Consider the following 25,324-nt stretch of genomic DNA (forward strand, 5'->3'; position numbering starts at 1 on the left):
CCTGATATGAGTATACGCTTAACAGATGCATGTCTTGATTCCTGGTTGTTAGGGAACTATTTGAATAGGGATAGGTGAAGGAGAAGAAGAAATAAGTATTTGCTTTAATTTATTTTTAAGATTTATTTATTTACTTGAAAGTCAGAGTTACACACAGAGAGAAGGAGAGGCAGAGACAGAGACAGAGAGAGGTCTTCCATCCGCTGGTTCACTCCCCAATTGGCCACAATGGCTGGACCTGTGCTGATCCGATACCAGGAGCCAGGAGCTTCTTCTGGGTCTCACGCACGGGTGTAGGGACCCAAGGGCTTGGGCCATCTTCTGCTGCTTTCCCAGGCCATAGCAGAGAGCTGGATCAGAAATGGAGCAGCTGGATCAGAACTGGCGCCCATATGGGATGCCAGCACTGCAGGCAGCGGCTTTACCCACTATGCCACAGCGCTGGCCTCATATTTTCTTTAATTTTTTAAAAATTTTAAGAGTTCATTTGAGGGGCAAATACACGCAGGCACACACAGATGAGAGACAGACAGACTGGGTGTCGCCTCTCATCCATTTGCTGGTTTACTTCTCAAATGTCCTCAACTACCAGGCTGGGCCAGGCCTAGAGCCAGGAGCTAGAGTCAGGAATTGAATTCAGGTACTCTGACAGTTCAGATCTCCCATGTGGATGGTAGACATGCAATTACTTGGCCTGATCACGGTTGCTTCCCAAGATCCTTATTGGCTAAAAGCTGGAGTCAGGAGCTGGGAGTCAAAGCTAGGCACTCTGATGTGGAATGTGGGGCCTTGTAACTTCTAGGCTAAATCCCTGCTCCTAAGAGTGATTTCTTTTGCATTCCTTGGAGTGAGATCTTAATAAATTTCTTTTTATTTTATTTTATTTTTTTATTTTTGACAGGCAGAGTGGGCAGTGAGAGAGAGAGAGACAGAGAAAGGTCTTCCTTTACCATTGGTTCACCGTCCAATGGCCGGCGCACTGCTCTGATCTGAAGCCGGGAGCCAGGTGCTTCTCCTGGTCTTCCATGTAGGTGCAGGGCCCAAGCATTTGGGCCATCCTCCACTGCACTCCTGGGCCACAGCAGAGAGCTGGACTGGAAGAGGGGCAACCGGGACAGAATCCGGTGCCCCGACCAGGACTAAAACCCGGTGTGCCAGTGCTGCAAGGCGGAGAATTAGCTTGTTGAGCCGCGGCGCTGGCCAATAAATTTCTTTATTTGAGAAGCAGAGGGGTGGGGGTGAGAGAGAGAGAGAAAGAAAGAAAAATTCCATTTTCTGGTTCATTCCTCAAATGTCCACAATGGCCAGGGCCATTGCCAGAATCCAGGAACACAGTACAGCTCTTCCATGTGGGTGGCATGTATCCAACTACTTGAGCCATCATCTGCTGCCCCCCAGGTTATGTGTGAGCAGGAAGCTGGAATTGGGAGAGCCAGGCACTCCGATGTGGTAGATGGGCGTCTTAACTGTCAGCTTAACTGCTAGGTCAGCTGCCCGCCCCAGGTCCTTACACTGTATGTCTTTTTTTTTTTTTTTTTTGACAGGCAGAGTGGATAGTGAGAGAGACAGAGAGAAAGGTCTTCCTTTGCCGTTGGTTTACCCTCCAATGGCCGCTGCGGCCGGCGCATCGCGCTGATCCGAAGCCAGTAGCCAGGTGCTTCTCCTGGTCTCCCATGCGGGTGCAGGGCCCAAGCACTTGGGCCATCCTCCACTGCCTTCCCGGGCCATAGCAGAGAGCTGGCCTGGAAGAGGGGCAACCGGGATAGAATCCGGCGCCCCGACCGGGACTAGAACCCGGTGTGCCGGCGCCACAAGGCGGAGGATTAGCCTGTTAAGCCACAGCGCCAGCTACACTGTATGTCAACAATGACTGTTTTTGGTTGTCACAGTGATTGAAGGGTGCTATCAGCATTTGATGGTTGGAGAGAGGGTAGGGATACTGATGTACTGGAATAGGCAGAATAATCTCACATAAAGAGGCATTGTCTCTCATCTCTCTTAACTTTTCAGTGTTGTTAGATGTTTATGTGGATGAATTTCCTCTTTAGATTAAATGAGTCTGGAATCTAACTTTGTTTTACATAAAACCACAAATATTGCACAGCTTTAAACTGTTTTAAATATTCTAGGACAACTATTGTGAGGGAAGATTGTTTTGAATTTTACCAATTTGTCACCAATTTAGTGACACCCACCTGAGAGACCGGATGAAGCTCCTTGCTTTGGCCTGGCCCAGTGCTGGCTGTTGTGGCCATTTAGGGAGTGAACCAGTGATGGGAGATCTCTCTTTGTCTCTCCCTCTCTCAGTCACTCTGACTTTTAAACAAATAAATAAGTAAATAAATTATTAAAAATGTATAAAGTTTTAAATTTTTAGAAAATGTATAAAGTGCTTAGGAAAGCACCTGGAATAAAGCAAGCAATTAATAAGTGTTAGTTATTATTATTATTATTTTTTTTGACAGGCAAAGTGGTCAGTGAGAGAGACAGGGAGAAAGGTCTTCCTTTACTGTTGGTTCACCGTCCAATGGCCGCTGTGGTCGGTGCGCTGCGGCTGGCGCACCGCGCTGATCCAAAGCCAGGAGCCAGGTGCTTCTCCTGGTCTCCCATGCGGGTGCAGGGCCCAAGGACTTGGGCCATCCTGGAAGAGGGGCAACCATGACTAGAACCCGGTGTGCTGGCACCGCAGGCGGAGGATTAGCCTATTGAGCCATAGTGCCGGCCTAATGTTAGCTATTATTTTAAAAATGAGTTCTTAGAGAAATATTATCCTTATTCAGTTTATCTAGATGATGGTTGTATTGTGTGTTTTTAGAATGGACTGATTTCTCTCCCTCCTTTCCTATAAAACACTTTGCACCTTCTAATTATCTGTAATGGGAAGGGTGTGCCTTTAACCTAGCCTTGCAGAAGAGCTTCTTTCCGTGTTGGTAGATGATGCTCTTTTTTTTTTTTTTGACAGGCAGAGTGGATAGTGAGAGAGAGAGAGACAGAGAGAAAGGTCTTCCTTTTTTGCCGTTGGTTCACCCTCCAATGGCCGCTGCGGCCGGCGCACTGCGCTGATCCAAAGCCTCTCCTGGTCTCCCATGCGGGTGCAGGGCCCAAGGACTTGGGCCATCCTCCACTGCCTTCCCGGGCTGAAGCAGAGAGCTGGCCTGGAACAGGGATAGAATCCGGCGCCCCAACCAGGACTAGAACCCGGTGTGCCGGCGCCGCAAGGCGGAGGATTAGCCTGTTAAGCCACGGCGCCGGCCAGATGATGCTCTTAAACCTGGTTTAACATGTCTGGTTAATCGGACACATTATAGTTGGTTTGTAATATATGAAAGAATGTGGACGGATTGTTGGATATGCCTCTTTTTTTTTTTTTTTTTAATTTTTGACAGGCAGAGTGTATAGTGAGAGAGAGAGAGAGAGACAGAGAGAAAGGTCTTCCTTTGCCGTTGGTTCACCCTCCAATGGCCGCTGTGGCTAGTGCGCTGCGGCTGGCGCACCGCGCTGATCTGAAGGCAGGAACCACGTACTTATCCTGATCTCCCATGGGGTGCAGGGCCCAAGTACTTGGGCCATCCTCCACTGCCTTCCCGGGCCATAGCAGAGAGCTGGCCTGGAAGAGAGGCAACTGGGACAGGATCCGGCGCCTCGACTGGGACTAGAACCTGGTGTGCCAGCGACGCTAGGCGGAGGATTAGCCTGTTGAGCCACGGCGCCGGCCCTGGATATGCCTCTTAATTCATTTCACTTATTTGGTAGTTATCATTGCTTTGTAATTATTATCAACTCATTCAATAGATGTTAATTGAGCATCCTTATCCTAGACTTCATGGTAGACACAGACTAAATGACACAAGGATAGCCAGTAAGGAGCTCTTTGTTCTTGAGGTTAGAGACCTTTTTTTTTTTTTTCTTCCAATTTATTTATTTGAAAGTCAAAGTTACAGAGAGAGGGAGAGAAAGAGATATCTTCCATCTGCTGATTCATTCCCCAGATGGCCACAACAGCTGGGGTTGGGCCAGGCTGGAGCCAGGAGCTTTTTCCAGGTCTCCCTGTGGGTGGCAGGGGCCCAAATACTTGGGCCATCTTCTGCTGTTTTCCCAGGGGCACTAACAGGGAGCTAGGTTGGAAGTGGAACAGCTGGAACTTACGCCTGCAATGCCCATATGTGATGCTGGTGTTGCAGGTGGCAGCTTTACCCACTCTGCCACAACACTGGCATTTAGAGACCTTCATTTTGTTTTCAACTCCTCTTTGTATTCTCTGCTGCTCCATTATGTCTGCAGACCCACAAATGCTTGTCAGATACACGTGCTGCTCTCTTACATATTTGTTCACTGGGTCATCTGTGCTGGGGAAACAACTCACAGATCTAACACCAGATGTGAAAGAGAGCTCATTTTGACTCATCTTTGCCTCTTAAAACAAGCATACATGGTCAAAATTAGGGCCACTTGTGCTTATAAATTAAGGACAGACTCAGTGCATGTATAATTTTCCTTTCAGTTTCCTTCTTGGACAGTTTTCAAAGCCTAGACAATCAGTGTGTCAGATTTCTCTAAATAGTTGTTACAGGAGGTACCATGAAGAACCTATTGTTGAGGTGGGCGTTGTGGTATAGCAAGTTAAGCCACAGCCTGAGATTCCAGCATCCCATATGGGCGCCTGTTCATGTCCTGATTCCCTGCTAATGGTCTGGAAAAAGCAGTGGAGGATGTCCCAAGTGTTTGGGCCCCTGCCACCCCTGTGGGAGACCTGGATAAATCTCCTGGCTTCTTCCTGGCCCAGTGCTGGCCATTGCAGCCATCTGGAGAGTGAACCAGCAAATGGAAGAGCTCTCTATCACTCCCTCTATTGCAGTAACTCTGCCTTTCAAATAAGTAAATGAATTTTTTTTTAAAGAACCTATTTTGGGCTGGTGCTGTGATGTAGAGGGTTAAGCTACTGCCTACAACACAGGCATCCCGTATGGATGCCAGTTTGAGTGCTGGTTTCTCCAGTTCTGATCCAGCCATCTGTTAATGTTCTTGGGACAGCAGTGGAAGATGGCACAAGTCCTTGGGCCCTGCACCCATGTGGGAGACCCGGAAGAAGCTGCTGGCTCCTGGTTCCTGGCTTTGGCCTGACCCAGCTGACCATTGCTGCTACCTGGGGGGGGGGGGGGGGGGCGCGGTGAACCAGCAGATGGAAGATATCTCCGCCCCTTTCTGTAACTTTGCCTTTCAAATAAAAGAAATCTTCTTTAAAAAATGACCTATTTTTTAAAAAAAATTATAAGCATTTAAACATTTATTTCATTTATTTGAAAGAGAGATGCAGAGAATGAGAGATTGATCTTAATCTGTTTAACTGATTCATTCATCTACAGCCAAACCACCCTGAATGGATCCGATTTCCTCTGATCTCGGAAGCTAAGCAGGATTGGGCCTGGTTAGTACTTGGATGGGAGACTGATTCACTCCCCAGATGCCTCCAACAGCTGAGGCCAGGCCAAAACCAGGAGCCTGGAACTCTGTGTAGCTCTCCTCTGGAGGTTGCAAGAACCCAAGTGCTTTAGCCATCATGTGCTACCTCCCAGGTTGCATGTTAGCATTACACTGGTTTATAAGCTGAGACAGGAACACAGGTACCACGATATGGGATATGGGTGTCCCAAGTGATGTGTTAACAGATGTGTCTAATGTCCGCCTGAGAAATACCTATCTTTACCCAGTAGTGATTGGCCACCAACAATATCTGTTAGTGGGTTAGTCTTTCCTTTGCTGACCATTAGAAAATATGTTTTTATTTTGCTAATCCATGCCTGTAAGTGGACTTTTAATAGAAATCTAATATTTAGGTTTAGTCAATTAATGTCCTTGACCTAAGTTTGGGAATTGTTAAGAAATGAAAGTAATGAAAATAAGGGGAATGTGTTAGGATGACAGAAAATGTTTTTAGCATAGTTAAACATGCCAAGACTTGGTGTGATATCTTAAAGACCAGTGTAGGAACAGAATCTGGGACCTAAACACTATGGGAGCTAAATGGTTGAAGAATTGATAGAAGGCAGCTGTCTCAGAGTTAGAGTTACTGAGGAGTTTGTTCTATGTCCTAATTCTCAAATGATCAATGAAAGGGTAGCTAATTATGTATGAAAGATGCTGCAGCCATAATTCTGGAGGGCAAATATATGACAATCAATTAGTCGAGGAGTCTGTAGATACATGCCTTAAATGCCATGAACCCCACTAGTGGGCCAGATTGCAGGTCTTCAGTTCCAGGACAAAAGATTTGCTCAAACCAAACAGGACTTTAGGGCTTCAGCTAAACAGCATGGCTGTGTGCTCAGAGGAGGGAATTAGTACGGCAGGGCTACTCCTGAGACTTACGAGAACCTTTGCAGAATCTTTGTTCTGTAGGTTGGTCTCAAGCTGTGCAGCCATGGATTGTTGAGCTCTCAAGGGTAGGCAGTCAGTCATAGCTGCTGAGAATGTAAACCAGTATCAGTCATGTCTGTGAAGGGAGATCTGGGAGCATTTGGTAAAATGTAAAATTCTACTTCTGTAAATGTGTTCTGTAGAAAAACAAGTAAGAAAACCTGTGAGATTATTTAGTTATACGAATGAAATCATTGTAAAGGAGAAATTACTTGGGATATTATTAAATTACAGTGCATACATATAGGGGTATAGTTTGTATATGACTTTCTAATCATTAGTAAGTATTAAAAAGTTGACAATGTAAAATGACCAGGATACAGTGTTAATTAAAAATAAAAGCAATTTTTAGAAGAGTATATGTGGTTTTTGTTATTGTATTTTAAACATCTGTCTATAAAATTACTTCTGTATAGTAGAAACTCATTTTTATACCTTTGTATTTTAATTTTTATAATCACATCACCAGCAGACAAGATATTCCTCATCTGTTTTGCTGCTCTGAGAGGATGCATTGTGCACATCTGGTCATATGTGTTTTTGGTCACTCATATCATGGTTACCTTTTGGGCAGCACATGAAATCTAGTAGAAAAAGATTATGCTGGGGCCAGTGCTGTGGTATAGTAGACTAAACCTCTGCCTGCCACACTGGCATCCCGTATGGGCACCAGTGTGTATTCTGGTTGCTCCTCTTTTGATCCAGCTCTCTGCTTATGGCCTGGGAAAGCAGTAGAAGATGGCCCAAGTGCTTGGGCCCCTACATCTGCATGGGAAACCAGGAAGAAGATCCTGGCTCCTGGCTTCAGATTGACCCAGCTCAGGCTGCTGGGGCCATATAGAGAGTGAACTAGCAGATAGAAGACCTTTCTCTCTGCCTCTCCCTTTCTCTGTCTATAACTCTGCCTCTCAAATAAAGAAATAAATCTTTTTTTAAAAAAAAAAAAAGTTACAGATGGGCCAGCACTGTGCCGTAGCAGGTAAAGCCGCTGCCTGACATCCCATATGGGTGCTGGTTCAAGTCCCGGCTGCTCCACTTCCAATCCAGCTCTCTGCTATGACCTGGGAAAGCAGTAGACAACGGCCCAAGTCCTTGGGTCCCTGCACCCATGTGGGAGACCTGGAACAAGCTCCTGGCTCCAGGCTTCGGGTCAGCACAGCTCTGGCCTTTGTGGTCATTTGAGGAGTGAACCAGCGGATGGAAGACCTCTCTCTCTCTCTCTTCCTCTCTCTTTCTCTCTCTGCCTCTCCTTCTCTCTCTGTGTAATGCTTTCAAATAAATAAATAAATCTTTTTAAAAAGCTACAGAGAAGCAGAGGGGCTGGTGTCATGACACAATGGGCTAAGCCACTTCCTGCAATGCTGGCCTCCCATATGAGCACCCATTGGAGTCCAGCTGCTTATGATCCTGCTCTCTGCTAATGTGCCTGGGAAGACATCAGAAGATGGCCCAAGTGCCTGAGCCCTGCCACACAAAATGGAGACACTGCTGTAATTCCAGGCTCCTGACTTTGGCCTGGCTCAGCCCTGGCTGTTCCTAACACTTGGGGTAGGAACCAGCAGATGGGAGGTCTCTGTCTCTGTCTCTCCCCCTCTCTCTGTCACTCTGTTTTCAAATAAATAAATCATTTTTAAAAATCTGAGGGATCAGCACTGTGGTGCAGTGAGTTAAGCTGCTGTCTGCATTGCTGGCATCCCATGCGGGTACTGGTTGGAGTCCCGGCTGCTCCGCTTCCAATCCAGCTCCTTGCTAATGTGCCTGGGACAGCATTGGAGGACAGCCTAAGTCCTTGGGCCCCTGAACCCATATAGGAGACCTGGAAGAAGCTCCTGGTTCCTGGCTTCAAACTGTCCAGCTCTGGCCATTGTGGCCACTTGGGGAGTGAACCAGTGGATGGAAGGTCTCTCCCTCTATCTATCCCTCTCTCTCTGACTCTGCCTCTCAAATAAATAAAATGAATCTTCAAAAACACAATCTGCTGAAATTCTCATTGGGATTCCATTGAATCTATACCTCAATTTAGGTAAATTTGACCTACTAACAATAAGGAGTCATCCTTTTCTTGAATATCGTGTACACTCAAGGTGTGGCATATTTACTTAGGTCGTCTTTAACTGCTATCCCAGTAATGTTTTGTAGTTTTTACTATATTCCATTCCTTACATTTGTTTCTTCATATTTTCTTTTTACACTATTATAAACATTTCTATTTGTTTGCTGCTAGAAAATAGCAGCAAAAGTGGTATTTTTATACTTGACTTGTATCCTGCAATCTTAAATTTAGTTATTGGCTCTAGTAGTTGTTTTGTGGCTTCCTTAGGATTTTCTTTGTAAGCAAGATCATCTTTTAGAGTTTTATTTCCAATTCATTTTTAATTTATTTTTATTTTTTAAAAGATTTAGTTATTTATTTGAAAGGCAGAGTTACAGAGAGGCAAAGGCAGAGAGAAAGAGCAAGAAGTCTTCCATCCGCTGGTTCACTTCCTAAATGGCTGCAATGGCTGGAGCTGAGCTTATCCAAAGCCAGGAGCTTCTTCTGGGTCTCCCACGCAGGTGTAGGGGCCCAAGTACTTGGGCCATCTTCCACTGCTTTCCTAGGCCTTAGCAGAGAACTGTATTGGAAGTAGAGCAGCTGGGACTGGAACCAGCACCCATATGGGATGCTGGCGTCGCAGGCGGAGGCTTAGCCCACTGTACCACAGCTCTGACCCCTATTTCCAATTCTTGAAACAATCCACATACTACAACTCTACTAAACTCATTAGCTTTAATAACTTTTTAAAAGCTGTAATATTAGGGCTGGTGCCGTGTGATAGCCAGTCAAGGTACCATTGGCATCTCATTGGAGTTCTGGTTTGAGTCTTGGCTGCTCCACTTCTGATCCATCTCCTTGCTGTTGTGCCTAGGCAAGCAGGCGATGATGGTCCGAGCACTGCCACCCACAGAGGAGACCCAGATGGAGTTCTAGGCTCCTGGTTTCAGTCTGACCCGCCCTAACCATTATAGCCATTTGGAGAGTGAACTAGCAGATGGACAGTATTTTTTTCTGTCACCCAGCCTTTCAAGTAAATAAAATCCTAAAAACTCCTATTTTAATTTGGGGAAACAAGTCATACTCAAACCATAGCATTCCAACCTGGTCCCTTGAAACTCTTATTTTCATGTATGAGACATATTCATTTCATCCTCAGTTGTTCAGTCTTAATTTAGTCTAACATTAATGCAAAAGTCCAAAGTCTTACCTGAGACCCAAGACAAACTGTTTAGTTGTGAGCCTCTCTAAAATAAAAAAAACACATTATCTTCTGAGATAGAATGACAGAGTGGGCACAAAAGAGTGGATTACGAGAGTAGAAAAGAGTAATTGGCCCAAAGCAGAGTGAAACCCAGTAAGGCAGAAGTTAAATCGCATTTTTTTTTTTTTTTTTGACAGGCAGAGTGGACAGTGAGAGAGAGACAGAGAGGAAGGTCTTCCTTTGCCGTTGGTTCACCGTCCAATGGCCACCGTGGCCGGCGTGCTGTGGCCGGTGCACCGCGCTGATCCGAAGGCAGGAGCCAGGTGCTTCTCCTGGTCTCCCATGGGGTGCAGGACCCAAGCACTTGGGCCATCCTCCACTGCACTCCTGGGCCACAGCAGAGAGCTGGCCTGGAAGAGGGGCAACCGGGACAGAATCCGGCTCCCCGACCGGGACTAGAACCCGGTGTGCTGGCGCCGTAGGCAGAGGATTAGCCTGTTGAGCCGTGGCACCAGCATAATCACATTTTTGACATACTGCAGTGAAGGTTGGCCCCCAAGAGCATGGTGCTCTCACGGGCTGCACTTTGAGATCTACGGCTTTCCAAAGCTTGCACCATGCTCCTTGCAGCTTTACGTGGCAGGTGTTATATGCTGCTTCTTCATCCACCTCCCTGGGATCTCCTCTTAAGCTTCACTTTCACAGCTGCGCTAGCCATCATCCCATTGCGGGCTCCCTGTAAATACAGCAAACCTGGGGCAAACTTCTCTACCTGGCCCTCCAGCCTTTTTTTTTTTTTAAATATTTATTTATTTAAAAGGCAGTATTAGAGAGAGAGAGAGAGACTTTCCATCTGCTGGTTTGCTCTTCAAATGGCTGCAATGGCCGGGACTGGGCTGGTCTGCAGCCAGGAGCCAGGAGCTTTTCCAGGTGTCCCTCATGGGTGCAGGGCCCAAGCAGTTGGGCCATCTTTGGCTACTTTCCCAGATGCTTAGCAGGGAGCTGGATTAGAAGTGGAGCAGATGCAACTTGAACAAAATAATCTTGAAAAAGAATGAAATGAAAGGATAAGCTATCTACCTTCAACACTAAAAATGAAGCTACCATAATAAGTGTGTGTGTGTGCATGTGTGTATATAATATATATCTCAGATGAACAATATATATACATATATGTATATGAAAATATATATATATCTCAAATGAACAGAATAGAAAGTTCAGAAATAAGCCATTGTTTATAAACTACACCTTAAATAACTTGACAGTTAAAACACCCAACGTTGTAAACAAGAATCTGGAAGAAAGAAAATTTTCTCTAAGAAAGGCATCTAATCTATATATCAAAGTTTGGAGTATAAAATATATTATGGCAAACCTCTAAGATAGAAGCATTCCATCAGGTTATCTGAGATGAATAGCACTGGCTATGTTAGTGATTGTTCTGTTTTATTTGGGTGATTCAGGGGAACCTGCTGTCTAAGCCAGCTGCTTCAGAGCTGTGTTGTATCCTGTTAAAAGACAAGTTGGTGGTGTAGCTGAGCAGTGAAAGTACTTTGATGTAGATTTATGTAAGCAGTTTAGGAACCAAGGCCTAGGCTGCCATCATTTAATCAGTGGAAAAGATAGTGAAGAGAGTAAATTGTATTTATAGAGATTTAAAAAAAATATTTCTCCTAAGGAAGTTTAATTTCTTTCTCTTTCTTTTCTTCTTCTTCTTTTTTTATTTTCTTGAAAAGTGGAGACTCAGAGCCAGACAAGCAATCTTCTGTCCACTGGTTCATTCCCCCAAATGCCTGCAACAACTAGGGCTGGGCCAGACTGAAAAGCCCTTCTCCATCTGGGTCTACCACATGAGTGGCAGGGGCCCAGGTACTTGAACCATCGTCTGCTGCCTTCCAGGGTATGCATTAGCAGGAAGTTGGATTAGAAGTGGAGGAGACTTAAACAGGGACTTGAACCAGGCACTCTGACATGGAGTGCTGGTGTCCCAAACAACTTTTTTTTTTTTTTTTTTTGACAGATAGAGTTAGTGAGAGAGAGAGAAAGAGAGAAAGATCTTCCTTCTGTTGGTTCACTCCCCAAATGGCCGCTACAGCCGGAGCTGTGCTGTTCCGAAGCCAGGAGCCAGGTGCCTCCTCCTGGTCTCCCATGCGGGTGCAGGGCCCAAGGACTTGGGCCATCCTCCACTGCCCTCCTGGGCCACAGCAGAGAGCTGGATTAGAACCCGGCGCCCATATGGGATGCCAGCGCCGCAGGCGGAGGATTAACCAAGTGAGCCACAGCGCTGGCCCCACCAAACAGCTTCTTAACTGCTGTGCCAAATGTCTGCCCCAAGAGTTCAATTTCTTTTTTTTTTTTTGACAGGCAGAGTGGACAGTGAGAGAGAGAGAGACAGAGAGAAAGGTCTTCCTTTGCCGTTGGTTCACCCTCTAATGGCCGCCGCGGTAGCGCGCTGCGGCCGGCGCACCGCGCTGTTCCGATGGCAGGAGCCAGGTGCTTATCCTGGTCTCCCATGGGGTGCAGGACCCAAGCACTTGGGCCATCCTCCACTGCACTCCCTGGCCACAGCAGAGAGCTGGCCTGGAAGAGGGGCAACTGGGACAGGATCGGTGCCCCGACCGGGACTAGAACCCGATGTGCCGGCGCCGCAAGGCGGAGGATTAGCCTGTTGAGCCATGGCGCCGGCCCCAAGAGTTCAATTTCTATGGGACCCGGAGCAGGATGAGTATTGTAACTTGCCCCATTAGTAACGAAGGTACTGAATTAGTGGGAGAGTTGAATGAATTCTGGGGTAAATCCTGTTTCTGACATTTATACCACTGCCTTACTGTGACTCTTGGGCAAGTCATTTAGCCTTTGACCATTTGTTTTGCTCATTTGCAAATTATAGATGTGGTCCAAGTGATTATTTAGGATCCCTTTTAGCTCTGAAATTCTGAGAATCTTCAAATCTTTCTCAGTTCCCAAAACAGGAACATTTTCTCGATAATGTCTGAGAGCCTTTCTCTGTCATCTCTTTGGCAGATTGCAATCCCCTGGCACAAATGAAACTGGATCAAAATCTGTTTTTCCAACTTGATTTCATCTTAGCATTTACGCTCTGTAACAGTAACAGATGGGCAGAAAATGTTTTCCCACATTTTTGAAGTGGAATAAATAGCAGGCTTCCATTAGCCTTTTTAGCCACCCTTGGACTAAATAGTATCATCCTTGATTGGGAACCCAAATGCCGGATACAGTTTATGCCTAGAGACTGTGAGGTATAGGAAAAGGTATGTGTGATTATTTTCAAGAATTCACTATTCATTTGTCGCTTGTGAATTGAAGACTGTTGAAGGTGACTTGGAATAGTTGGTTTCATCATCGCATTGCTGCAGTGTAACCTCACTGTACTCCAGTATGGATGGAGAGTTTGAGCTGTTGCTCCCTGCTTAGGAGCAGGGATTGAGAGAGCTGACACTTGGGCCTCATGTAATTCTCACAGCAGTGGTTTCCTTGGCCCATCAAACCTCCACAAACCTCCACAAACCTCCTACCACTGTTGCTGTGTGATGCAGGCAGAATCAGGTAAAGAGTTCTCACTGCCTTTTTTGAGATGCTAATAAGGTAGTATCCAATTTTCTTGAACCAGGAAAGTAAATTGACAAATGAAAAAGCAGATTTGTATCATTTCTCTCATGAGAGAAGAGCCCTTGGTGGTCTGGCAGACAGACTTGCACGGGCAGCAGTTCTGAGCATGTACTGGAAGGATTCTTGGTTGTTGAGCACTATTCAGCTTTGGTCGACTACTTCTTACCATCATAGACTCTATGGTTTCTTTTCAGCGTCTTGCCAGAGACTAGGGGTCACCGCTAGACTAGTAACAAGTTAGTCCTTCTGGGCATTCTTAAGATTTTGTTAATCTGATTGAGTTGCTGAATTGTCTGAAGGTTTTTTATAGTACTCTGTAATTTCAGCCCCTGCCCTCAAATTTAATTTTTTATTCTTATACATGTTAATCAGATTATAAAAAGGGAAAGGATGTTCTCTAACCATTTTGGAAATAGCTTATAAATTTATTCTGTGCCAGGTATGTTTTGCAGGAATTGTCCATAATATCAAGAGAAAGACGATAGTATGAGTGAAAGTGAGCAAACCCGGCTCCATGTCTGCTTCTGCCTTCTCTTGTCCTGTTACCTGGGGCCAGTTACTTCACATCTGAATCTTATTCTCTTTCTCTCTAGAGTGGAGCTAATAATTTACATCTGCTGTGGGTTGTTACAAAGATTCATTGAGATAATGTTAGTAAGAACCTTCATTCAGTCCCTGGTGCAAAGTAGAATGTCATTATTATAATTAGTTTGGTTCTGCTAGTCCAGGTCACAGGATGAGGCTTTTTTCCACTTATACAAAATAAATTATGTTTCGAAAATGATATTTTCTTAGCTAATCAAAGGGTATTTATCTGGTTCAGCCTATAGGGTAAAAACACATACTTTTTAAAAATATTTATTTATTTGGCTGGCGCCGTGGCTTAACAGGCTAATCCTCCACCTTGCGGCGCCGGCACACCGGGTTCTAGTCCCGGTTGGGGCGCCGGATTCTATCCCGGTTGCCCCTCTTCCAGGCCAGCTCTCTGCTTCAGCCCGGGAAGGCAGTGGAGGATGGCCCAAGTCCTTGGGCCCTGCACCCGCATGGGAGACCAGGAGAAGCACCTGGCTCCTGGCTTCGGATCAGCGCGATGCGCCGGCTGCAGCGGCCATTGGAGGGTGAACCAACGGCAAAAAGGAAGACCTTTCTCTCTGTCTCTCTCTCTCACTATCCACTCTGCCTGTCAAAATAATATATATATTATTTAAAAGGCAGTATTAACAGAGAGAGAGAGAGAGAGAGAGAGAGAGAGAGAAAGAGAGACCTTCCATCTGCTGGATCACTCCTCACATGGCTGCAACAGCTGGAGCTGAGCTGATCCGAAGCCAGGAGCCAGGAGCTTCTTCTGGGTCTCCTACGGAGGTACAAGGGCCCAAACACTTGGGCCATCCTCTGATGCTTTCCCAGGCTCATTAGCAGGGAGCTGGCTCGGAAGTGGAGCAGCCAGACTCGAACCTGCACCCATATGGGATGCTGGCGCTGCAGGCAGCAGCTTTAACCTGCTGTGCCACAGTGCCAGCCCTACATACAATTATGATTATTATTTTTTAAAGATTTATTTATGCCCATGAAAATTTCACAGGCATAGAAAGCTGAGACACTCCGGCAAAAAAAAAAAAAAAAAAAAATGACTTAAATGAAAGATCTCTGTGAGTGAGATCCCAGCGGAAAGAACGGACCATCAAAGAAGGAGGGGCCTTTCTCTGAAAGGAGGAGAGAACTTCCACTTTGACTATGGCCTTGTCTAAATAAGGTCGGAGTTTGTGAACTCAAGAGGCTTCTATGGCCTTGGCAGCTCATGACAAGAGCCTCGGGTGATTACTGACGTCATAAATAAGAGTGTCAATTGATAAATCAACAACGGGAGTCACTGTGCACCTCTCCATGTAGGATCTCTGTCCTTAATGTGTTGTACTATGCAAATTAACGGTAAAACTACTACTCAAACAGTACGCTATACTTTTTGTGTCTGTGGGGGTGCAGTCTGTTGAAATCTTTAGTTAGTATATGCTAAGTTGATATTCTGTATATAAAGATAATTGAATATGAATCTTGATGAAGAATGGGATAGGAGAGGGAGTGGGAGATGGGATGGTTGCCAGGAGGGAGGGAGGTTATGGGGGGAAAAGCTGCTGTAATCCAAAAGTTGTATTTTGGAAATATACATTTATTAAATAAAAGTTGAAAAAAAAATGAGAAATTCACAACAACAACAAAAAAGACTTATTTATTTACTTGAAAGTTAGAGTTACACACAGAGAGAAGGAGAGGCAGAGAGAGAGGTCTTCCATCCACTGATTTACTCCCCAGTTGGCCACAGCAACTGGAACTGCGTCGATCCGAAGCCAGGAGCCAGGAGCTTCTTCCGGGTCTCCCACTTGGTTTCAGGGACTCAAGGACTTGGGTCATCTTCTGCTGCTTTCCCAGGCTTTAACCGAGAGCTGGATCAGAAGTGGAGGAGCAGGGACTCGAACCAGTGCCCATATGGGATGTAGGCACCACAGGCAATGGCTTTACCTGCTACGCCACAGTGCCGGCCCCAGATCCCACATACGATTATTTTAAGTCATTGTTCTGTCACCAAATTTAGTCAGCCTTCTTGTGTGTCCAGGTAGAGTAAAAATGGGAAAAAGTTAAGAGGAAGGTATGTACAGGTAGAGACTGAAACAGGTAATCTCTATAGAGAGATTTTCTCCTCTGATAGTCAAAATTATATAATAAAATGCAGTTTATCCTCTCACTTGGTTCTTCACCTGTACCTCTTTTCTTCACGTTCCTCCCAGTCTCTTACCTAGAAATTTGTGTGATCACTTTTGATTTGGGGCCTGATTCACTTTGGGTGAGAAGACAGATTGTTTTGGGTTTTGTACATTTCTGGTTGTTCCTATATATTAGTGTTGTTGACAACATATTTGGGGATGTGGCCCAATAGTCAGCATTTTAATATCACCCAGGTGATTCAGATCCATCTGATTAGTGGACTATAGTTTGAGACACTGCCCTAAATACTGTGCAGGTTAGGATGAAATGTGACAAAATCTCATAGATGTTTTTTAAAGCTTGAGAAATGTCATTTGTTTTATATAGAACTGTAAATGGAGTTAGATTTCACAAAGAAAAGTCTAGAAATTCTATTATATGGTAACTATTTGCTATAATCAATCACTCTGTGACTTCAGTGCTAAGAAGCAGTGTAGCTTATTGTTGACTCTTTTTATGTTTCATTTTATCTCAAGTGTGTTTCCTTTTCAGAGAGGTTGTCAGTTTCTTTTCTTTTCTTTTCTTTTTTTTTTTTTTGACAGGCAGAGTGGACAGTAGAGGGAGACAGAGAGAAAGGTCTTCCTTTGCCATTGGTTCACCCTCCAATGGCCGCCGCGGTAGGTGCGCTGCGGCCCGCGCACCGCGCTGTTCCGATGATAGGAGCCAGGTGCTTCTCCTGGTCTCCCATGGGGTGCAGGGCCCAAGGACTTGGGCCATCCTCCACTGTACTCCCTGGCCACAGCAGAGAGCTGGCCTGGAAGAGGGGCAACCAGGACAGGATCGGTGCCCCGACCGGGACTAGAACCTGGTGTGCCGGCGCCGCAAGGCGGAGGATTAGCCTGTTGAGCCACGGCGCCGGCCCAGTTTCTTTTCTTTTTAAAAAAATTTTTTAAAGATTTGTATTTATTTATTTGAAACAGGGAGTTACAAAGGCAGAGGCAAAAAGAGAGAAAGAGAGAAAGAGAGAGAGAGAGAGAAAGATCTTCCATCTGTTGGTTCACTCCCCAGATGATTGGGATGGCGGGAGCTGCCCGGATCCCAAGTATAGCAACCATACAGGCCACTTTGGGAGTGAACCAATGGAAAAAGGAAGACCTTTCTCTCTCTCTTTCTCTCTTTCTCTCTCACTCACTCACTGTCTAACTCTGCCTGTCCAAAAAAAAAAAAAAAAAGTGGAGCAGCTGGGACACGAACCATTGCCCATATGGGCTGGCGGCGCCTCAGGCGGAGGCCTAGCCGCTGGCCCATCAGTTTCTTTTCTTTAAAATGGCCTTTAATCCTAGGAAGAGCAGCTTTTTATTTGAGTGGTTCTCATCCTGATCCTCCCTATTCAGCGGGAGCCTCACTCCCATCCCAGTGCACCTCCCCACCCCAAAGAGTCTCAGCTGCTGGGGCGGAGAAGGGGAGACAGTCTTCAAGGCTAATATGCCTGTTAAAAAGTTCTTGTTAGGCTGGCGCCGAGGCTTAACAGGCTAATCCTCCGCCTTGCGGCTCTAGCACACCGGGTTCTAGTCCCGGTTGGGGCGCCGGATTCTATCCCGGTTGCCCCTCTTCCAGGCCAGCTCTCTGCTATGGCCCCTCTTTTTTCTTTTCTTTTCTTTTCTTTTTTTTTTTTTTTTTTTTTTTTTTAAGATTTATTTATTCATTTGAAAGTCAGAGTTACACAGAGATAGAAGGAGAGGCAGAGAGAGAGATCTTCCGTTTGCTGGTTCACTCCCCAATTACCTGCAACGGGCGGAGCTGTGCCAGTCTGAAGCCAGGAGCCAAGAGCTTCTTCCAGGTCTCCCATGTGGGTGCAGGAGCCCAAGCACTTGGGTCATCTTCCACTGCTTCCCCAGGCCATAGCAGAGAGCTGGATTGGAAGTGGAGCAGCAGGGACTCAAACTGGTGCCCACATAGGATGCTGGCACTGCAGGCAGTGGCTTACCTGCTATGCCACAGCGCCGGCCCCTGTCTGCCTTTCTTTCCCTATGAACTATACCCCAGGAGTTCCTGGGCGCTACACTGTCTTTCTTCACCCTCCATTATGGTTTTAGTCATTAGCAAGTGTTTAGAGGCCTTTCCACTCTTTCACAGCTACTCCCTTTTCATGGTACGTAGGCCTTCCTTTCAGCAAAGGAAGGATCTGCTTTCCCTCCATAGCAAGTTTGTTTTGGAGGCAAAGGAGCCATTATAGAACTAGCTTTTCTTTTTGGTCCAGAGAATAAAATGTACTCATTAAATGTTATTTCAAAGAAACGTTAAAAATCAATTAAAATCAGTAAACGTGTGCAGGCTCTGAGATTTTTATTTTACCTTCTGTAAGAGCAATGGGAGGCTGGTGCCGCGGTTCAATAGGCTAATCCTCCACCTTGCGGCGCCGGCACACTAGGTTCTAGTCACGGTCAGGGCACCGGATTCTGTCCCAGTTGCCCCTCTTCCAGGCCAGCTCTCTGCTGTGGCCCGGGAGTGCAGTGGAGGATGGCCCAAGTGCTTGGGCCCTGCACCCTATGGGAGACCAGGATAAGCACCTGGCTCCTGCCTTCGGATCAGCGCGGTGTGCTGGCCAATGACAAAGGAAGACCTTTCTCTCTGTCTCTCTCTCTCACTATCCACTCTGCCTGTCAAAAAAAAAAAAAAAAAAAAAAAAAAAAAAAACAAAAACAAAAAACTGCAATGGGAAAGCTCCCCCTTTGCCCTCTCACTTGTCTCTGGAATGAATGGATGATAGGTTCATGGGAGGAAGGGACGTGTACAAGGGGCAGTCACAGGAGTGTGATTGCCCATAAGCCAGTGAGGTCCAGATCCTTTTGTATCCTTCCTCAGGGTTGGGGGAGGAGGGTTATGACCATTTGGAGGGGTGGTAAATGATTTTAGGTGAATGGAAGGGCTCCATTAGACCCTATAGATAGTAAATTATTCTCTTTGGGAATTAAATGGGTCTAGGAAATGGACCATAGTTTGTGACAAGCTCTGTATAAGTGTACAAGTATGGTTACATTCTTCATGTAGATCAGAGTTTAATTCATGAAAATTCAGAGAAGAGACCAAAAATATTTTTTTCCCCTTTTGGTGGGACCAATCTTCAGCAGATAAAGGAGTTTCAGAATAAAGCCTCTGGGGCTATCATTGTGGCACAGCGAATTAAGCTGCTGTCTACAATGCCTGCATCCCATGTGGGTCTGGTTCAAGATCCGGCTGCTCTACCTTTTATTTTTTTAAGATTTATTTATTTATTTATTTATTTGAAAGACACAGTTATAGAGGCAGAGAGAGAGAGGGAGGGAAGGAGGGAGGGAGGGAGGGAGGGAGGGAGAGAGAGAGAGAGAGAAAATCTCCCATCTGCTAGTTCACTTCCCGAATGGCTGTAACAGCTGGAGATGGACCAGGCCAAAGCCAGGAGCTCAGAACTCAATCAGGGCCTCATAGTAGAATGATAGGTCTCATCTAACATCTTACATTGTATGAAGACAGTGTGATCATGATCATTACTTGTCATTTGTTTTTAACTTTTTTTCCAAATTCAAAAATATCATTGACTATTAATTCCTATTTAGCAGATTCCTATGGGAATAATAGCTTCTTTATCATCATTCTTTTCAGGTTCACTAAGAATCTTTCCCCAGACAAAATCAACTTGAGCACTCTGAAAGGAGAAGGTCAGCTGACAAACCTGGAGCTGGATGAAGAGGTTCTGCAGAATGTGCTGGAGCTGCCCACCTGGTTAGCCATCACTCGGGTCTACTGCAACAGGGCCTCCATCCGGGTGAGACTGGGGGTCAGCATGCTGCTGTGCTCTTTGGCTGGCAAGCCTGCCTTCTGGAGGGACAGCTCCACAGCTCTGAGTCTCTGCTTTCCTCTTTCAGATTCAGTGGACAAAGCTGAAGACACATCCAATTTGCTTGGTAATGGTCTTTTTTGGTTGCAAGTAATCAAATGGGGATGTCTAGTATTGGCTTTTGAAAAATAAGAGAGGGTGTGGGGAGGAATCCTATTGTGCTGACCCTGCTGGGACTGGCGGATGCTTCTTTATGGCCCTATGAGCGTCTCTGAGACAGAGTGACCATTGTCTGGGCTTATTCAGGAACCACTGTGTAGTGTAGGAATTAGCACCAAGGCACGAGACCCAGGACTTTTGTTACCTAACAATTTCTGCTGCCCAAATTCCATCCCTTGATATCCCCCATTTCTCTTGGCATCCTGACAGAATTGAAGTTAGAAACGTAGTTCCTGTTGACTATTGGGTGATTGTCAGAGTCTATGCTGTCTTCCTTTGTATTGTGTGTGCTTTTGTGTAGACACTTAGCTTTGCATGGCTTTTATTTCAGTGTCTAGATAAGGTAGAGGTGGAGATGAAGACCTGTGAGGAGCCTCGGCCCCCCAATGGACAGTCTCCCATCGCCCTGGCTTCCGGACAGAGGTTAGTTGCTTTGAGTCCTGTTGTTTTCCACATGTGAACTGTTGCAGACTCTATTAATTAAAAACAAACCAGGGCTTTTTATTGTAGGAATTTTCAAACATATACTAAAGTGGAGAGAGTAGTGTGATGAACCCCCGTGGGTGTGTGTGTGTGTGTGTATGTTTGTGCATGCATACTGACAATGTATCTCAGGTGCCATATGATTCCACCTGTAAATGTCTCCATATCATATGCTTTTAAAGGTTTGAAAAAATGAAAACTACTTTTACATTCAGTGAAAATAACAAGAATTCATTAATATAGTCTAATACCTATTTCATTACAAATTTTCCTGAGTTACCTCTAAAATATTTACAGTGTGGGTAGAAAGAGGTTCACACGTTACATTTGGGTGATATTCCTTTTGAGACGCTTTAATGTTCTCCCATCCCTTTTAATATTTATTCATTGTAAAAAATTTTTAAAAGATTTTCCCTTGTTTTGTATTTTGATGATTATATCCTCAAACTATCATTTAAAATGTTTCTCATTTAATCTGGCAGTTAGATTTAAGAACTTGAGCTGATTTGATTTTCTGTTTCCTTGGTGTTTTTCCTTAAAAAAGGCACTAACCCCATTCACGAGGTCTTGGCCCCAACTTCTAAAGCCATCACGTTGGGCATTAGATTAGATAAATTTGGGGGAACAAGACCATTCAGAATAGCACTGAATAATATCCAGTTGTACAGAAATACCACCATTTAGTTATGTATTCACTTGGTGGTGGTTGTTTATTTCTGCTTTTTGGTTGTGCCTAATGCTGCTGTGAGTGTTCACATACACGTTTCTGTGTAGTCACGTGCTTTTATTTCTCTTGGGTGAATAGGAAATGGGTGGTATGGTGTGGGAGAATTTAGCGTTATAGGAAACTGCCCACCTTTTCCAGAGTGATTACCTTTTATATTCTTTTTACAGTTGAACCCACATTTCCATTTTCCTCTTCAGTATATTTGTTGCATACCCTGCATTCACAGTCAGTGCTCTGTTCAGATGTCCTCATCTGTGGCCAGGTAGAGCCTTTCTAAGTAAACTCCTGTGTCCTTTGGACAAGACCCCAGTAATCTCTCAGCTTTTTTTTTTTTTTTTTTTTTTTTTTGACAGATAGAGTGAAAGAGAGAGAGAGAGAGATAGAGAGAGAGAGGTCTTCCTCTGTTGGTTCACTCCTCAAATGGCCACTACGGTTGGAGCTATGCTGATCCGAAGCCAGGAGCCAGGTGCTTCCTCTTGGTCTCCGATGCAGGTGCAGGGGCCCAAGCACTTGGGCCATCCTCCACTGCCTTCCAGGGCCACAGCAGAGAGCTAGACTGGAAGAGGAGCAACCGGGACTAGAACCTGGTGCCCATATGGGATGCCGGCGCCACAGGTGGAGGATTAACCAAGTGAGCCACAGCGCCGGCCCTCAGCTTTTTAAAAAACAAGATGTTCCAAATTTCTCTTACATGTGTTTACCCAGACCTGGAATCAGAAGTTTCTCCAAGGAGCCCAGATTCACTTTTGTGAGAAACACTACTTGAGACTGCTGTCTGGGCAAAACTGTGTTAGTGGAGTTATCTTTGCTTTAAGTCATTTTCAGTGTCCAGTGCTAGGAAAGAAGTATTTTTCTTTTAAAGATTTATTTTTATTTATTTGAAAGAGTTACAGAGAGAGGTAGCGACAGAGAGAGAGGTCTTCCATCTGATGGTTCATTCCCCAGATGGCCACAACGGCAGGAGCTGTGCTGATCCGAAGCCAGGAGCCAGGAGCTTCCTCAGGGTCTCCCACGCAGGTGCAGGGGCCCAAGCACTTGGTCCATCTTCTACTGCTTTCCCACGCCATAGCAGAGAGCTGGGTTGGAAGTAGACCAGCCAGGACTTGAACCAGTGCCCATAAGGGATGCTGACACTTCAGGCCAGTGCGTTAAGCCACTGTCCCACAGCACTGGCCCCTAGGAAAGAAGTATCTTTAAGAAAGAGAAAAGGGGCCGGCGCTGTGACATAGTGGGTTAATCCTCTGCTTGTGGGGCTGGCATCCTATATGGGTGCTGGTTCTAGTCTCGGCTGCTCCTATTCCAATCCAGCTCTCTGGTGTGGCCTGGGAAAACAGTAGGAGATGGCCCAAGTCCTTGGGCCCCTGCACCCACATGGGAGACTGGGAGGAGGCACCTGGCTCCTGGCTTCGGATCGGCGCAGCTCTGGCCGTTGCGGCCATTTGGGGAGTAAACTAAGGGACGGAAGACCTTTCTCTCTGTCTCTCCCTCTCACTGTCTGTAACTTTACCTCTCAAATAAATAAATAAAATCTTCAAAAAAAAAAAAAAAAAGAGAGAAAAATAAATCATGATAATACCCTGATATTTCTCAATTCAAATGAAAGAGGTTTTTTTGACTTAACTTTTTGAATTTAATATTTGTATTTTAAAAAAATTTACACACTGAATTTTGATGCCTAACAACAGTAACATAGTAAATGATTTATAGTATTTCTCGCTTCTTTTTTGTTTGTTTTAAAAAGATTTGTTTAATTGAAAGGCAGAGTTATATACGGAGAAGGAGGGAGGTAGGGAGGGAGAGGGAGAGAGGGAGAGAGGGAGAGAGGGAGGGAGGGAGGGAGAGAGAGAGAGAGAGAGAGAGAGATATCTTCCATCTGATGGTTCAATCCCCAAATGGCTGCAACGGCCAGGGCTGGGCCAGATTAAAGCCAGGAGTCTGGAAATCCATCCGGGTCTCCCACATGGGTGCAGTGGCCTAACAACTTGGGCCATCTTTGGTTGCTTTTCCCAGATACGTTGGCAGGGACCTGGACCAGAAGTGGAGCAGCCGGAACTTGAGCCAATTTAACTCGCTGCACCACAATGCTGGCCCCTATAACAGTTTCAAAAAATAACGACCAATATACTAAGTATCAGTAAGACTATTTAATGCAATAGATACTTGTGTGGTTTTGTATGTTTTAAACTTATATCACATTAGGGGTATATGGTCAAAATATTTTAAAGGTACTTGAAATCATTTTTTATGTGGTTGAGTGGCAATTTTTTTAAACTTTTATTTAATAAATATAAATTTCGAAAGTACAACTTTTGGATTATAGGGGCTTTTCCCCCCATAACCTCCCTCCCACCCACAACCATCCCATTTCCCACTCCCTTTCCCATCCCATTCTTCATAAAGATTCATTTTTAGTTATCTTTATATACAGAAGATAACTCTATACTGAGTAAAGATTTCAACAGTTCACACCCACACAGACACACAAAGTATAAAGTACTAATTAAAGATTAGTTTTACCATTAATTCTCATAGTACAGCACTTTAAGGACAAAGATCCTACATGGGGGGTAAGTGCACAGTGACTCCTGTTGTGAGTAGCAATTAAATATACAGAAAGCTTTGCTTGTTTTAAATTATTTTAATTTTTGAGAGGTAGAGTAAGCTCTCATCTGATGGATCACTCTCAGAATTCCCACAGTGACTATGATCAAACCCCGGAGCTGGGAACTCAACCTGAATCTCCCACATGGGTGGCAGGGACCCAACCACTTGAGTCATCACCTATTGTCTCCCAGTGTGTATATATATTATCAGGAAGCTAGAATTGGGAGAAGAGCTAGGACACTCTGTTATGGGTTGTGCGCAACCCAAGTGGCATTTTAATCACTAGATCAAATGCCTGCTGTAATTTATTTTTAACTATATAAAATAATATAGTTCTACAAAGATGGTACCAGGACTGGATGCAATGGGTTAATCCATGTGAGTGACAGTTTAAGTCCCAGCTGCTCCACTTCTGATGCACCTGGGAAAGCAGCAGAAGATGGCCCAAGTATTTGGTCCCCTGCCACCCACATGGGAGATCCAGATGGGGTTCCAAGTTCCTGGCTTCAGTCTGCTCCAGCCCTGACTGTTGCAGCCATCTGGGGCGTGAACAAGTGGATGGAAGATCTCTTGATTACCCACCCCACCCTGCTGTAACTCTGCCTTACAAATTAGTAAAATGAATCTTTTGCGAAAAGGTTGAAAGAAGTATTATGAGTTTATTTGTATTTTCCCCACCTGCTTCTTTTTTTTTTTTTTTTTTTGACAGGCAGAGTGGATAGTGAGGGAGAGACAGAGAGAAAGGTCTTCCTTTTTGCCGTTGGTTCACCCTCCAATGGCCGCTGCGGCCGGCGCATCGTGCTGATCCGAAGCCAGGAACCAGGCACTTCTCCCAGTCTCCCATGCGGGTGCAGGGCCCAAGGACTTGGGCCATCCTCCACTACCTTCCCGGGCCATAGCAGAGAGCTGGCCTGGAAGAGGGGCAACCGGGACAGGATTTGTGCCCCGACCGGGACTAGAACCCGGTGTGCCGGTGCCGCAAGGCGGAGGATTAGCCTGTTAAGCCACGGCGCCGGCCTTTTTTTTTTTTTTTTAAAGATTTATTTATTTATTTGAAAGAGTTACACAGAGAGAGGAGAGGCAGAGACAGACAGAGACAGAGAGATCTTCCATCCAATGGTTCACTCCCCAGTTGGCCGCGACGGCTGGCGCTGTGCTGATCTGAAGCCAGAAGCCAGGTGCTTCTTGCTGATCTCCCGTGTAGGTGCAGGGGCTCAAGGACTTGGGCCATCTTCTACTGCATTCCCAGGCCACAGCAGAGAGCTAGATAGGAAGTCGAGCAGCTGGGTCTCTAACTGGCGCCCATATGGGATGCCAGTGTTTCAGGCCAGGGCATTAACCCACTGTGCCACAGCACCAACCTTCCCACCTGCTTCTTTACAAAAAATATACCATGGTTTAAATGTTTTCTCTACATTACTTCTTTCATGTAAGAGTATGTCCCGGAGATCACCCCGTAGGAGTATAAAGATATTCTTTATTCCTTTTCCT

At 45.4% G+C, this 25,324-nt stretch overlaps 1 protein-coding gene across 1 annotated transcript in view; it reads left to right on the forward strand.

Moving 5' to 3' along the window:
* The window catches only part of BLTP3A (bridge-like lipid transfer protein family member 3A), a 76,890-nt gene that overhangs the window by 13,123 nt on the left and 38,443 nt on the right, over positions 1-25,324 (forward strand). The window contains exons 2-4 of the mRNA XM_062185986.1: positions 19,626-19,788; positions 19,889-19,927; positions 20,351-20,442. Coding sequence (XP_062041970.1) covers positions 19,626-19,788; positions 19,889-19,927; positions 20,351-20,442 — 294 coding nt within the window. The remainder of the gene's footprint in view (positions 1-19,625; positions 19,789-19,888; positions 19,928-20,350; positions 20,443-25,324) is intronic.

The sequence above is a fragment of the Lepus europaeus genome, chromosome 3 (genome assembly GCF_033115175.1).
Source record: "Lepus europaeus isolate LE1 chromosome 3, mLepTim1.pri, whole genome shotgun sequence".
NCBI lineage: Eukaryota > Metazoa > Chordata > Mammalia > Lagomorpha > Leporidae > Lepus > Lepus europaeus.